The 15,852-nt window shown below is 43.2% G+C and overlaps 1 protein-coding gene across 2 annotated transcripts in view; it reads right to left on the bottom strand.

The window, feature by feature from the left end:
* WDR81 (WD repeat domain 81) overlaps positions 1-15,852 on the bottom strand; it is an 85,469-nt gene that overhangs the window by 36,013 nt on the left and 33,604 nt on the right. For both annotated transcript variants that reach the window (XM_077294472.1, XM_077294473.1), the window contains exons 5-7: positions 12,954-13,135; positions 3,584-3,749; positions 1,806-1,971 (exon numbers count right to left, since the gene is read on the bottom strand). In XM_077294472.1, the coding sequence (XP_077150587.1) occupies positions 1,806-1,971; positions 3,584-3,749; positions 12,954-13,135 (514 nt within the window). The remainder of the gene's footprint in view (positions 1-1,805; positions 1,972-3,583; positions 3,750-12,953; positions 13,136-15,852) is intronic.

The raw sequence follows: 15,852 nt of genomic DNA, 5'->3' as shown, positions 1-15,852 counted from the left end.
CCTACTTTTTTCCATCTGTAGCCTTGGGCTAGGACAACTCAAAAGTCCCATGGCTTCCAGTACCACCTGTATGCGGATGACACTCAGATTTACCTCTCTGGCCCAGAAGTCACCTCTCTGCTGTCCAGAATCCCGGAGTGTCTATCAGCCAGATCCTCCTTCTTCACCTCTCGCTTCCTAAAACTCCATGCAGACAAAACCGAACTCATCATCTTTCAACCCATCTCACGTATCCCCCCTACCTGATCTGTCTATTATGGTAAAAGGCATCACGCTCTCTCCCGCACCTGAAATCCGCTGCCTCGGGGTAACTCTCGACTTCTCTTCTTCAAACCGCATGTCCAAAAGCTTGCCACCTCCTGTCACCTCGAACTCAAAAATATTGCCAGAATTCGTCCCTTCCTCAGCCCACAATCTACTAAAACTCTTGTGCATGCCCTCACCATCTCCCGCCTCGATTTCTGCAACACCCTCCTCTGTGGCCTCCCCACTAACTCTCTTGCACCACTCCAGTCTGCCCTCAACTCTGCTGCCTGGCTAATCCACCTCTCTCCTCCCTACTCCCCTGTTTCTCCCCTCTGCAAATCCCTCCACTGGCTCCCAATTCCCAAACAAATCCAGTTTAAACTACTAACACTGACCTACAAAGCCATCCACAACCTGTCCCCCCCTCCATATATCTCTGAACTAATCTCCCAATATCTTCCCTCACGTAATCTTCGATCCTCCCAAGACCTCCTACTCTCCTCCACACTTATTCGTTTCTCACACAACCGACTCCAAGAATTCTCCCGAATATCCCCCATCCTCCGGAATTCCATGCCTCAACACGTCCGATTATCCACCACCCTCGGATCCTTCAGACGGAACCTGAAAATCCATCTCTTCAGGAAAGCCTACAGCCTGCAATAACCATTCTGCCGCCTCACCACCACCCGAGCTTCCGCCTCACCACCACCAGAGCTGCCTCCTCACCGCCACCAGAGCAGCCGCACCCCGACCTTCTGTCTCTTCCCCATTATCCTGTAGAATGTAAGTCCGCAAGGACAGGGTCCTCTCCGCTCTGTACCAGACTGTCATTGTACATTTGTTTACTGTAAACGATATCTATAACTCTGTACGTAACCCCCTTTCTCATGTACAGCACCATGGAATTAATGGTGCTATATAAATAAATAATAATAAAATACTTTGCTCCTTTACATTAAGTGCTGGATCTTGAAGGTTTTTATTTATTTTTTATTATTATTATTTGACTTATTTTTATGCAAATAATGAATGCTACTGGTTCCTTATGCCCAGAAAAAGAGATCTGAAGGTGTGAATTTTATAGGAATGGATCTGGACCCCCACGGATCTGCACAAAGTGTTTGCCAAATATGACACAATTACTACGGATTTATTTTAAAAGACTAAGTAAACTTTTTCACATTGTTTTCATATTTGTCAAGAACGCTAATTAACTGCAGATCGGTGGGGGTCCCGGGTCCGCAGACTCACACCGATCACTTGATTAACCCCTGAACAGTTCACAGCTCCTGTTTGAGTGTGCAGAAAGAGAACAAAAGAAAGCTTAGGCTATGTATTACTGCTGGCCGTACAGTGGAGGTCGGCATTCACCTTCATTTCTAGGGAAAAACCGGCCACCTCTGTCCTGACAGTAGCACACGATACCTGTGTATCATTTTATAACCTAACCTGTGGGCCCACCATAAAAAGTATGAGATGGGAACAACCATATTCTGTGTAATGTAGAAATATTAGATCAGTGTGAGCTTGGAATTGACTATAGGGCTCGTACCTACCTATAAGACAAGAGAATGGAATGAATGTTGCATATGCCATTTCTGCATTAAACACTTTTTCCAGCTCCTCAATCAGAGTCAAGTCCACGGGTAGCATCCTTCCATCGGAACAGATAACAGTCTCCACAGACACTTCCCCTGTATTCTGGGTCTCCATTACTAGGCCCTAGTGATGGGAGATGAACAGGCAGATAACTCAAAGACACTCAATGCACTGGCCTTGACGCTTCATAATCCTGTGCTTATTTTCCTTGATGATAGATCTACCCACACACTAGAGCACTCAAAGAATAAAACGTCTGAAGCTGGAATGTGTATTTAACAAAATACGACTTTTCAATCTTTAGTGGAAAGAGACGGCTGTAGAAGAAATGTGACAAAAGCTCAGGGACAACAGTTCTCACATGTTCTAAAGCGAGACACGGCGTCCAGTCAGCTGGCAAGAATTCTCTGAAATCATTGCAGCCACCGATGACTAATTGTAATTTTTTTTTTTTCTTTCTTAACAACTGTATATATATCTAATTAAAAACTGCTGAATGCTCTTGTGGTTAGGAGATCTCTTTGGTAACAGTAATACAAAGATGTATTTACAGTGTAACTAGCAGTAAGAAATGTCTGAAGCCACGATGCACTCAGCCTTGCTCCTCTGCATCCAAAAAAACGCAAACTGACCATTAAAACGGTGTGCCACCAACCATAGCGATCAGCACCAGTGATCTGCCCAACACCTTCAACATGACCACTAACAGAATTGCTACTCTTCTCAGTGGCACCAGCAAGACTGGATGCCTTCTGTGCTCATTTATAAATATTCTTCTAAATGAGCACAGAATAAAGCTAAAAGAAAAAAAAAATCTTTTGATGAGACCAAAATTAAACTTTTTAGCCACTAAGGTAAACGCTATGTCTGGCGCCAAACCAACATCGCTCATCACCCCAAGAACACCTTCCCCATAGTGAAACATGGTGGTGGCAGCATCATGCTGTGGGGATGTTTTTCCGCAACAGGGACATGGAAAATGGTCCGAGTAGAGCGGAAGATGGATGGTACAAAATACAGGAATATTCTTGAGCAAAACCTATTTCAGTCTGTCAGTGATCTGACACTGTGACGGATGTTCAACTTCCAACAAGACAATGACCCAAAGCAAACTGACAAAGCAACACGAGTGGATTAAGGGGAAAGATGTAAATGCTTTGGAGTGGCCTAGTCAAAGCCCAGACCTTAATGCAATTGAGAATCTGTGGTCATACTTGAAGATTGCTGTTCACCAGAGTAAACCATCTTACTTGAAAGAGCTGGAGCAATTTCCCCTTGAGGAATGGGCAAAAATCCCAGGGAGTCCCAGTAACATGTGGAAAGCTCAGAGACTTATCCAAAGCGACTTGCAGCTGTAATAGCAGCAAAAGGAGTCTGTACAAAGTAATGACATTTTCAGTTGCAGTGAATGCAGACTTATCAATTTGGACTGGACAACCCCATTAAATGTTTGGCCTCGCCAAGGGTGCACAGAGTGCCTGTACTTGGTTTGAAAAGTCATTCTGTGCGCACAGACTCCCTTTTAATTGCTCAATTGGGACATCTCTGAATTATTGGTGTCCAGAAATTAGGGCCTTTTGGTACAGAAAACCTGGCTTGTCCATTAAAATCAATAACACGCATGTAATGCTGTAGAAAACATTTGATTATTGTGGGCTGCCAGATTGCTAGTTTTGCCCCCCACCTCCCCTCCAGGGTTGCTGGCTTCGGTTTTTTGATAGTTCTTAGCAAATACCTGTTTATTAATGTCCTGGACGACAGTGAAGTTATTGAAGAGGATTCTCAGAGCGTCACCAAGATGTTGCTGGACCATTTCTCTTCCTATTCGGAGACAGATGAGGGAGATCAGGCTGCTGCATTTTACACAAAGAGCTACCCGAGCTTGGGGACCACTGGGAAACCTGCAAGGCAAAAAAAAAAACAACAAACTTTCTACAGGGACATTGATCTGTACTAAAGTGTCTCAACTCCTACACACAAGAAATTGCAGAATGTTAAGCCAACTGCACAAAACTAAACCAAAATGCTGTCCATTCATCAAAATAACAAAATGGTGCAAGATGATGATGCCAGGGTAGTAAAGCTACTGCTAAGGTCTTATTCATGGTGCTGTAGACCAGGGATCAGCAATCTCCAGACTGAATGTCAACAATTGCTGGGAGTTATAGTTTTATAACAGCTGAAGACCAGAACCTTGATGACCCCTCTGCTCCATCGATTCCCCCATGTAACATCTCCATACAGCTATGTGGTCTACATGACAGTAACAATCGGCAAAAACTGCTGCCTATAAAAATCAATGAACGTGGAGATGGAAGATAAGCGTAAAAGCGCTACAGATCAGTGTCTCCTGCCAGCATTTCAGGTCATGTTATTACGTACGCTAACATTAGAAATATTAAATTATTGACACTGCAAATACAGCACACGGCGTTCCTGAATGACCTTGAGGATAAAGGAAACATCTTTGTGTACACACTACAGATCAAGAGGAAATTAAAAGGCAATTATGGTGGAGTACTCGCTCCTGATCAAAGCTTTGCTTTCTACCTAGATATATTCTAGCTGCGCAAATCAGGAAAGACCCAAATGCGTAATAACCATTGCACGGTGCCCCTAGGCCTCAACGTCACATCATAAGCTCCAGAATTCGAAACAAGCCAATGTTTTTAAAGGGAATACCATCTTGTTACAGGTAAAGGCCGCTCCATCGAAGAGATTTACAGCAGACCCTCATTGCTCTAGAGCATTGTTCCCCAACATCAGTCTTCAGAAGCAACCAACAGGTCACATTTTCAGGATTTCCTTAGTATTGCAGCGGTGATAATTGCATTAGCTGCACAGCCATGAATTCCATCACCTGTGCAAAGCTAAGGAAATCCTGGAAACATGACCTGTTGGAGGTTCTTCAAGACTGGAGTTGAGGAACCTTGCTGTGGGGACACTTCAGGAGCTGCCAGACAGGTGGCAGCGCATACTTGCTCTTTAAATTCACGTGTATGGGAGTTTCGAAAACATTTTTGGAATTCCCAAGTGAACATAGAGGGCGGTGCGCAAGCAGCTTCACTCCCAGCAGCAATGATAGACGCCCAGATCTCTTGAAAAAGAGGAAGCCCAGTGGTGGTATTTTTTTGGCATAACCTATATAAATGTTTGAGTGAAGAACACCTAGATCTCAGTCACATGATCGCATTGTTGGGCCAATGTTATTCAATTGGGCTGTTCAGGTATCTCTTGTTTATTTTGCCCATATGGGGGAATATATATATATATATATATATATATATTTTTTTTTTTTATTACACTACTCCATGTTTTATGTATTTCAACCTTACAGCATCCCATTTTTATGGATACATTGCAATTCTTAATCTAGGAAACAGATGCCATATGGATGGGAATAGAGAAAAAACATCCTTGACCTTGTCTACGCTCATGTGGACATAAGCCCCATACATATCAGACTAATGTTGGATGCATTAGTCGATATCGAGGGGTTCGCTGACAGTCCAACGTGTATGGGGGCGCCAGCCAACTGATTATTGGGAGCGGTAAGTCTGGGCACGTTTGATTTTGGACTGCCAATTGTTTTGTTCTCCCAGTGATTTTACCAAAAGAGATGAATTTACCAAAAAGAATTTACCATAGAGAATGGAGCACTCGCTCTCAGCTGAACGAACGTCCCCGAGTATTGGAAAAACGGCCGAGGTGGTTGTCAGCCAAATGATCGGCTGAAGTAACATTCAGCCAATTGCCATATAAGTCTTTAGCCTCACAGTAAGACCTCCTTCACATGTCCGTATTTTTGGTATGTGTGGTATCTTTTTTTTTTTTCCCACAGATACAACACGTACCCATTATAACCTATGTTGCTATGCAAATCTCTGTTTTTTAAGGTGGACCGTGTGTCCGTGCAAAACACACACAGAGACATGTCCGTTTTTTTCAGCACGGATGACAAGGGCCAAGACAAGTTTATGGGTCTGTGAAAAACATGTACAGCACACAGACGCCATCCATCTATCCAAGCGTTCCTATGTTCCCTATGAAAAAGTTACCAACAGAAATGTCTGCCAGTTGCTTATCTCTGGGAGAAAGAAGCGATCGGCAGTCTGAAAACGGACATACCCCATCGACATCTCTCCTGATAATCAGTTGGCCGTCGCCCCCATACACAGAGTGTTGGACGATGCCCCTGATATCAGCGGGTGCTGCGACAGTCTGTGTACGGGGGGCTTTAGGCACTGAGGAGACAGTGGGATGTCTTAGTTCTTCATCAGAGAGAAATGCTGCTAAGTCACTGATCAGAACAATGCATTACTACTGAAGATCTAAATGGCAGCCGAGAAGCAAATACGGTACTTAAATAGCAGCTAAGCATCACTCATGGGTTAAGTGGCTTTAATATAATTTTTAAGACCTCAAATAAAATCCATTTTTAGGGGACCATTAGGCATATTAACGTGTTCTCCCAAGTATTTATATGATAGGTACTGTGTGTGCGCGCATCATAACGAGCTGACTGTGGAAGTAGCATTTCTACTGATGATAATAAAAAAAACACTTTTCATCTAGTCAACCGCTTTTATGTTATTAGGCAGGCAGCAGATCTACAAATCCTTATGTAATGAATACAGGGATTACGCGGAATTTCTTCAGAACATTTATAATGATACAGAGAATACCAAGAAACCAGGCTACATGGAGCTGTGAAGAAGCACGATGACGGAAACTGGGCCTTGGGATGAACACCTTTAAAGTTTATACTATTTAAAAAAGTTTTACCTGCAAGTCTGCCCATATCTGGGTGCACTGATTAGTTCCACGCATCTTACTATATATTTAGGTGTAAACGCTGCCTCAATTTTATTAAGGTTTCTGGGTAATATATTACAAAGGACTATGACCCATTTTGCAAGGAAACAGTAGTCACAGCAACACTTTTTTTAATTAGGTCACCATTAAAATCACTAAGGCTCTGTTCACACAGATTATTTTTATTTTTTGTGGAGTCGGAGTCGTGGAGTCCATTTTGGTGGAGTCGGAGTTAGAGTCGGTATAAAATGGACCGACTCCTAAAATATATAATAAATTGGGTACAGTAGTTCAATGCAGTTTGTGGGAAATATTTATTTCGTAAGAATTTGGGAAAGTTATGAACTGTCCTATAAATGTCTGTCCTATTCCTGATCTAAGGTCTAGACTTTTGGCCGAGATGAATCTGTGTTGCAGTTTATGTTCATAAGTAGTGACGCTCCTCCTCTACAGATAAGAGGAAAAAAAATAAACACACAGGGAAGGAATGCCTGCATTTATCTCAGAATTTCTGGAGTGAATAGGAAAGCAGGATTAAAGAAGGTAAGTATTGAACGTTTAGATATGCTTTAGCAAGTAAACTGTGCATAAATCAATAGTCCAGTATATGTTGTCTCTGTATGCTTGATGTTTTAGTTTGTTTTTCCTTTTAGCTCATGTTTGGAGAAATTAACTGCTCTGATGACTTATTTTTTCCCCTTATATTCTATGTATAGTGTATATGTTTCCAAACATCTCAAATTGGGAAATACAGTAACAGGATCGATGTGTGTGTGTGTGTGTGTGTGTGTGTGTGTGTGTGTGTGTGTGTGTGTGTGTGTGTGTGTGTGTGTGTGTGTGTGTGTGTGTGTGTGTGTGTGCGCGTGTGCTCTGGAATGTGATTCGGCACAAACATGCTCCCTCCCTCCCTCTTCATAGAATGTGAAGAAATATGGTGTGAAGCATTTAGTGAGCTGTACCCTGCTGAGACAAGCCTTGACATTGAAAATTCAGAGAAAAGCTATTTAGCAACACATTTACAAACTTTATACTTATCTGTCCTACTGAATTATGCAAAGATTGATTTATTTCTAGCCCAAATTATACAGTGCATGATTCCCTATTCTTGCGAGAATTACAATATACAGGACAAAATTATTTTGAGAGCGAATTTACATAATTACAAAATGTCTAAGAAGAATCTTATGAAGTCAGCTGTATTTGAGTATTTCACAGTGACTCAAGATAATAAACATTTTGTGTGTCAGTTTCTAAGTGACCCAGATGAAAACAAATGCTGTGATGCCAAAATCAGTGCATACTCAGGCAGAGGTAAAAATGCTCCTTCGAGAGCTTCCAATCTAAAAGACATTTACAACACTGCCACCCAGAAGTTTACAAAGCTGTGACTGAAAAAGATCACAGCAGCACCAAGAAACCAGAGACCAGCACTTCCAGTCAGTCAAAGGAGGAGGAAAGAGCGTCTCAAACGTCAGTTACAAGATATTTTGTAAGTGACAAAGTTACTGTAACAATGACAGCAGATATGTTTAAAAGACAGCTCATCCAGCTTGTTGTGAAGGACAGAGTACCATTATCATTACAAAAATGCGGGGGCCAAGGGCCCAGTCAGCTCACCAACAGACCACAGGAGCACGTGAACCCGTCCTGACCCAGACGTAGCAACAGCTGAAGACATAAGAAATGTGAAGATTGTTCCAGCTCCTTTCCGATTAAAAATCCTTTATTGATCCATATCCTTAAAAATCATCCCTGCACAGAAGGGAATGTGAACAGCGACAAGAGCTATTAGCAGGTTTTTGTCGCTGTTCACAATCCCTTCTGTGCAGGGATGATTTTTAAGGATATGGATCAATAAAGGATTTTTAATCGGAAAGGAGCTGGAACAATCTTCACATTTCTTATACCATTATCATTATTTGCACGACCAGCTTTTACAGCTCTTAATGGAGACATGGCTCACAAACTTTGTGTTTCTCTGGAAAGAGAAAGTATTAGAAAACTAGAGATTGAAGAAGCCCTTAACCAAAAGGATGATCTTAAAAAGACTCTCAAAAGACGCTTTGTATTTCTTAAAATGATGCCTGCACACGTCACAGAGTGAACTATTTTGCTATCAAAAGTCGATATGTTTGTGACTATAAAAAAATTGTTACTAAGACACTGGCAGTAAAAGATACTAAAGCTCATCACAGCAGCCAGTTTCTCTAGACTTTAGTGGAAAAAGTTCTGCAAGATTATGAACTCAAAAAAGAACAGGTTCTTGCTATTGTTACTGATAATGCTTCAAACATGATAAGTACAATTAAACTGATGAATGAAAATAATGAAGGTGAACAGCAGCTAGAAGAACATTTCACCTTTAGTATGTTGTAGATGGAAGGCCACAGTCCTGTTCCCATAACGGAGGAACAAACAGATATTACTACAAAAGAACAGCAAAATGATTCTTTACAATTAGATGATCTTGTTGAAGCTGCTTCACACCTCTTTCCTATTCATCACATGCACTGTGTTGTGCACATGCTGCAGCTGGCAATAAGAGACAGTCTGCAAAAGGGACATGCTGGAACTCTGATTAGCAAAGTGAGGAAATTGGCTATTGCTGCCAGAACCCCTAAAATTGATTCCGTCTTGGAGAGACGTGCTGGAAAAGGGGCAATTGGGGGATCAAGCCACTCGGTGGGGCAGCACCTATTTAATGATTGAGCGATTGCTTGAGCTGAAACCCTTCCTTGTAGATATGGCCAACCCTCAGGTAACACTACATGAAGGTCAATGGACACAGGTGGCTGAATTGAAGGAATTGCTTCATCACCCATTTACAGTCACTAAAAAGTTACAAGCTGTGGATTTAACGCCTAGCATTTTTATAAATTAGTGGAAGAACTTGTTGTTTTGCCTGTCCCAAACAGGAGGCTTAATCGCAGATGGCACTGCTGCTTCAATGAATTGGAGAGAGACACGGCTATTAGAAAATAAAATTCTTCTGGCAGCTGTTTATGTGGACCCGAGTCATCTATATTGCTGGATGATCAACAGCTTACTAAAGGAAAATAAACTTTAATTGCGGTAGCAGTTAGGATGAGTGAGCTACAGGACAGCCAAGAGCAAGAGGCCTCGGGTCCTGCCAGTACTGCTGCTGCCGTTCCTTCATCCTCATCAGATGAGGAGTTTGATTTCGACAAGTATTTGGACAACATGGAGCAGGCAAAGCTTTGCTGCAGGGAAAAAGATTCCACTACCATAGAAAACAGACTGACCATATTTCAGCAACATTTTTCACTTGCTCTCAAAGAAGTAGAAGAATTCAATCGTTATCAAAACTGACTGTGCACAAGGCAATTCCTTTATACCCTGAAATTGTTTCAGATGTTGCCCATGTGGTTACTGCTTTGCCACCAACCCAAGTTAGTGTAGAGAGGTTGTTCTCTAGCCTTAAAATAATTAGGTCAGATTTGAGGTCACCTATAAAGGAGGATCTGATGGAGGCGATACTATTTCTCAGAACAAATTCATAGACTGCACAAATGTTATTCAGTACGTTTTTGTTGAAATTTTTTTCCCTCACTTACTGCAGAGTGTATAACATATTGTAAATATACAAAAAAAAAACTTTTTGTTCTAAAGTTGTATTCCAATAAACATATTTTATGTTCTATCTAAATGGCTTGACTATTGTATCATTATAAAGATTAAAAGCCTGATGTTACCATTTTACTACAGTAAATGTATCACTTAAACATGAGCCATGTATAAGGGAGTCGGAGTCGTGGAGTCAGAGTTGGAGTCGGTGTCATGGGAATTGAGGAGTCGGAGTTGGAGTCGGAGGTTTGGCTTACCGACTCCACGGCCCTGAGAGTAACTCCATATATTGTCAGCATACCTTTTCTCAGCTCTGCCAAAAAGCATAGCCAGGCATGCTGTCAATAAAAAGGCATCCAACAAAAAAAAAACTTTACAGTAGGGTACTTGTGCCAAGGGTTACACAAGTCAGGAGCAGAGATGGGTGGACACCTGGATGTTCGGGTCTGGCTGAACAGTTACGGACCCGGACCCCATCCACTTGAATGGGGGCCCCGAACATCCAGTGTTTGCCATGCTGTCATGTGCAGGGTCGCGACATGACAGCGCGACAAACACCCAGTGGGGCCGAACCTGAGCAGCAACATGGACTTCCTGGTGAAGTCCGTGTTCGGTGTCCGTGTCTGAACAGTAGGTATTTGGTACGGACGCCGAAATTAACTGTTGGGGTTTGCCCATCTCTAGTCAGGAGTAGAGTTGAGCAACTTTTTAAAAACTCGATTCTGATATTGTTTTTTCAAATATTCGCCGAACTTCATTGGAGTCAATAGGAGTAGAAGTGAAAGAATATGTTCAGAACAGATGAAACAAAACTTTGGCATGAGTAGGGTACCAATATGGTAAATTCCGATTCGGCAACCGATTCCAAAAATATTCACTCAACTCTTTGGATTTGGATTACATTTACGGTTGGGATTAGGGATAAGGGTGTGTTGAAGTTAGTGGTGTGGTTAGGGTTGGGGTTAGGGATGTGTTGGGGTTAGGGGTGTGGTTGGGATTAGGGTTAGGGGCGTGTTCGGGTTTCAGTTAGAATTGGGAGATTTACACTGTTTAGGCACATCAGGGGCTCTCCAAACGTGACATGGCGTCCGATCTCAATTCCAGCAAATTCTGCGTTGAAAAAGTATAACAGTGCTTCTTCCCTTCCGAGCTCTCCCGTGCGCCCAAACAGGGGTTTACCCCAACATATGGGGTATCAGCGTACTCAGGACAAATTGGACAACAACTTTTGGGGTCCAATTTCTCTTGTTACCCTTGGAAAAATAAAAAATTGGGGGCGAAAAGATCATTTTTGTGAAAAAAAAATGTTTATTTTTACGGCTCTACATTATAAACTTCTGTGAAGCACTTGGTGGGTCAAAGTGCTCACCACACATCTAGATAAGTTCCTTAGGGGGGGTCTACTTTCCAAAATGATGTCACTTTTGGGGGGTTTCAATGTTTAGGCACATCAGGGGCTCTCCAAACGCAACATGGCGTCCTATCTCAATTTCAGTCAATTTTGCACTGAAAAGTCAAATGGCGCTCCTTCCCTTCCGAGCTCTGCCATGCGCCCAAACAGTGGTTTACCCCCACATATGGGGTATCAGCGTACTCAGGACAAATTGTACAACAACTTTAGGGGTCCAATTTCTCCTGTTACCCTTGGTAAAATAAAACAAATTGGAGCTGAAGTACATTTTTTGTGAAAAAAAGTTAAAATGTTCATTTTTTTTTTTAAACATTCCAAAAATTCCTGTGAAACACCTGAAGGGTTAATAAACTTCTTGAATGTGGTTTTGAGCACCTTGAGGGGTGCAGTTTTTAGAAAGGTGTCACACGGGTATTTTCTGTCATATAGACCCCTCAAAGTGACTTCAAATGTGATGTGGTCCCTAAAAAAAATGGTGTTGTAAAAAAGAGAAATTGCTGGTCAACTTTTATCCCTTATAACTCCTTAACAGCTGGTTCCAAAATTGTGCTGATGTATAGCAGACATGTGGGAAATATTACTTATTAAGTATTTTGTGTGACATATCTCTGTGATTTAAGGGCATAAAAATTCAAAGTTGAAAAATTGCGAAATTTTCGCCAAATTTCTGTTTTTTTCACGAATAAACACAGGTAATATCAAAGAAATTTTACCACTATCATGAAGCACAATATGTCACGAGAAAACAATGTCAGAATCATCAGGATCCGTTGAAGCGTTTTAGAGTTATAACCTCATAAATGGGAAAGTGGTCAGAATTGTAAAAATTGGCCTGGTCATTAACGTGCAAACCACCCTTAAGGGTTAAGGGGTTAAGCCACTAAAGGGAAAATAACAGCTTGACTATAACACTAACATAACAGTGGTGGCACCATCAGGCTGTAGGGACGCTTCTCTACAAATAGTCCTGGGCAGGAACAAATGAGTGACATCCTGACAAAAAAAAAAAAACCTGCTGTTGCCTGCAATACAACTGCAAGAGAAAAGGAACCTCAAGAAGCAAACCAAGGTGGCTAAGAAATTTCTTAAAAACAACAGTAATTTTGTGCAGAGTCTAGGCCTCAGTCCTTAGAAGACTTTGTATAAAAAGATTACTTCCATAGTGTAATCCATGCAAGTTACAATGCTTCTATGGACAGTCACATTTCATGGTCACATACTGTGTGTTACATATAATTACATTTTCCCACACAGAAATTGTGTGGCATTAATGCAAAAATAAAACATACGTTACCCAACAGTGGTGGAGGTTAGAAAACTCAGAACTGGTAGTAGAACATCTTGGTTGATCTTGGGTAAAATATCCATGAGGGTGGTGTCAGAAAGGTAGATGATGATCTTCTGAGTTAAGGTGACAGCAGCAAGGAGTCCGGCTTCTTTACGGCTGTTAAGTCTGCACCCGCTGCTGGGGGCCACCTGAAAGAGTCCAATCAAAATACAGCGAAATGAGAAGCTTAGCTGTGTAGCCTGAAGCCACCCCTCTAACTGCAGTCTGGCTCTGTAATCAGTCTGGTTGTGTAATCTGGAGTCCCCCTTCTAGCAGTCTGGTTGTGTAGTCTGGAGCCCCCCCTCTACAAGTCTGGTTGTGTAGTCTGGAGCCCTCCTTCTACAAGTCTGGTTGTGTAGTCTGGAGCCTCCCTTCTACAAGTCTGGTTGTGTAGTCTGGGCCCCCCCCTTCTACAAGTCTGGTTGTGTAGTCTGGGGCCCCCCTTTCAGAAGTCTGGCTGTGTAGTCTGGAGCCCCCTTCTACAAGTCTGGTTGTGTAGTCTGGAGTCCCCCCTTCTACAAGTCTGGTTGTGTAGTCTGGAGCCCCCCCTTCTACAAGTCTGGTTGTGTAGTCTGGGGCCCCCCCTTTCAGAAGTCTGGCTGTGTAGTCTGGAGCCCTCCTTCTACAAGTCTGGTTGTGTAGTCTGGAGCCTCCCTTCTACAAGTCTGGTTGTGTAGTCTGGGCCCCCCCCTTCTACAAGTCTGGTTGTGTAGTCTGGGCCCCCCCCCTTCTACAAGTCTGGTTGTGTAGTCTGGAGCCCCCCTTTCAGAAGTCTGGCTGTGTAGTCTGGAGCCCCCTTCTAGCAGTCTGGTTGTGTAGTCTGGAGCCCCCCTTCTAGCAGTCTGGTTGTGTAGTCTGGAGCCCCCCTTCTACAAGTCTAGTTGTGTAGTCTGGAGCCTCCCTTCTAGCAGTCTGGTTGTGATGTCTGGAGCCCCCCTTCTAGCAGTCTGGTTGTGATGTCTGGAGCCCCCCTTCTAGAAGTCTGGTTGTGATGTCTGGAGCCCCCCTTCTAGAAGTCTGGTTGTGTAGTCTGGAGCCCCCCTTCTAGCAGTCTGGTTGTGTAGTCTGGAGCCCCCCTTCTACAAGTCTAGTTGTGTAGTCTGGAGCCCCCCTTCTACAAGTCTAGTTGTGTAGTCTGGAGCCCCCCTTCTAGCAGTCTGGTTGTGATGTCTGGAGCCCCCCTTCTACAAGTCTAGTTGTGTAGTCTGGAGCCCCCCTTCTACAAGTCTAGTTGTGTAGTCTGGAGCCCCCCTTCTAGCAGTCTGGTTGTGATGTCTGGAGCCCCCCTTCTATGAGTCCGGTTTATGTAGTCTGGACCATCCACTTTAACAAGTCTGGATTTGTAGTCTGGACTAGCACAGCTGCAATGTAGTGATCAAACTTGTAGGTTGATCTAGATTTACAGTAGTTTAAAGACCAGCTTTTTTCAAGCAAGGAAACTGGAACGAGTAGTCCATTATTCTGAGAAATAGTTTCACTATCACAAAAAATGGTGGGACTATTTACATGTTCCTTAAAGAAAAGGGAGGAAAACATCCCCACACTTAATTCTGCATAATTTTCTTCCTGAAATAGAGAAAGAAATCCTACAGAGAAAACAAAATTATATCTTCCCCACAGCTGATCTAAATAAAGCTGGAGAACCACCGAGAGGCCATGCTTGTAAGAGGAGCAGACAGTTTTCCTCCTGCTGCAAGTTGTCTAAGGCCACTTTCAGTATTTGGTCAGTATTTGGTCAGTATTGTACACCAGTAGTAATAAGCCAAAACCAGGAGCGGGGGATAAATACAGAAGTGGTGACGGGTTTCTATTATACGGTACTTTTCCTCTGGTTGTTTCAATCCTGGTTTTGGGTCACAAATACTGAGGTAAAATACTGACCGTGTGAACATGGCCTTAGAGCCAGACTCCGTACAGTGAAGAAACAGAGGGAGGAGATAGCTAATCTCCTGGAGAATTTCTCTTAATACCTCTCATTTTAGATTTTATTTTGTATCATGTTATAAAGAAAAAAACGTGATTAAAAAAGGGAATGCTGGGATATTTTTGTTAATACCAACATTTAGGCCCCGATTCATTAAGAATGCTGTTTTGTACACCTGTCTAACTTGGCACATCTTTCATCTGCCATGAGACATCACCAGAAATGTATGCAGGCCCTTTGCTCTGACCATACAATGCGGCCACAGTGGAGGCGGGAGGCGGTTTACCGCAATATGTGAAAGCAGTCTTAGAGACATTTATTAAAGGGGTTATCCACTACTAGAGATGGCCTTATTTAAACAATTCAGTGCTCCACAGAAAATAAGAAGAATGGATGCTCTCTTTCTTCACTGGTAAAGGGAATCTGACAACTTATACATGGGGCAGCATGTATTAGACACTTTCGGTATGATGTCAGACATATATGTTTAACTCTAAAACACTGCAAAAGTTTTAGAGAAATACAAAATTAAAAGCCACTAGGGAGACTAGGCAGGCCCCCGGCGGCACTAGTGAAACAGGCAGGCCCCCGGCGGCACTAGTGAAACAGGCAGGCCCCCGGCGGCACTAGTCACACAGGCAAGCCCCCGGCGGCACTAGTCACACAGGCAGGACCCCGGCGGCACTAGTCACACAGGCAGGACCCCGGCGGCACTAGTCACACAGGCAGGACCCCGGCGGCACTAGTCACACAGGCAGGACCCCGGCGGCACTAGTCACACAGGCAGGACCCCGGCGGCACTAGTCACACAGGCAGGACCCCGGCGGCACTAGTCACACAGGCAGGACCCCGGCGGCACTAGTCACACAGGCAGGACCCCGGCGGCACTAGTCACACAGGCAGGACCCCGGCGGCACTAGTCACACAGGCAGGACCCCGGCG

The sequence above is a fragment of the Ranitomeya variabilis genome, chromosome 3 (genome assembly GCF_051348905.1).
Source record: "Ranitomeya variabilis isolate aRanVar5 chromosome 3, aRanVar5.hap1, whole genome shotgun sequence".
Classification (NCBI taxonomy): domain Eukaryota; kingdom Metazoa; phylum Chordata; class Amphibia; order Anura; family Dendrobatidae; genus Ranitomeya; species Ranitomeya variabilis.
This window is presented reverse-complemented; position numbering and strand designations above follow the sequence as displayed.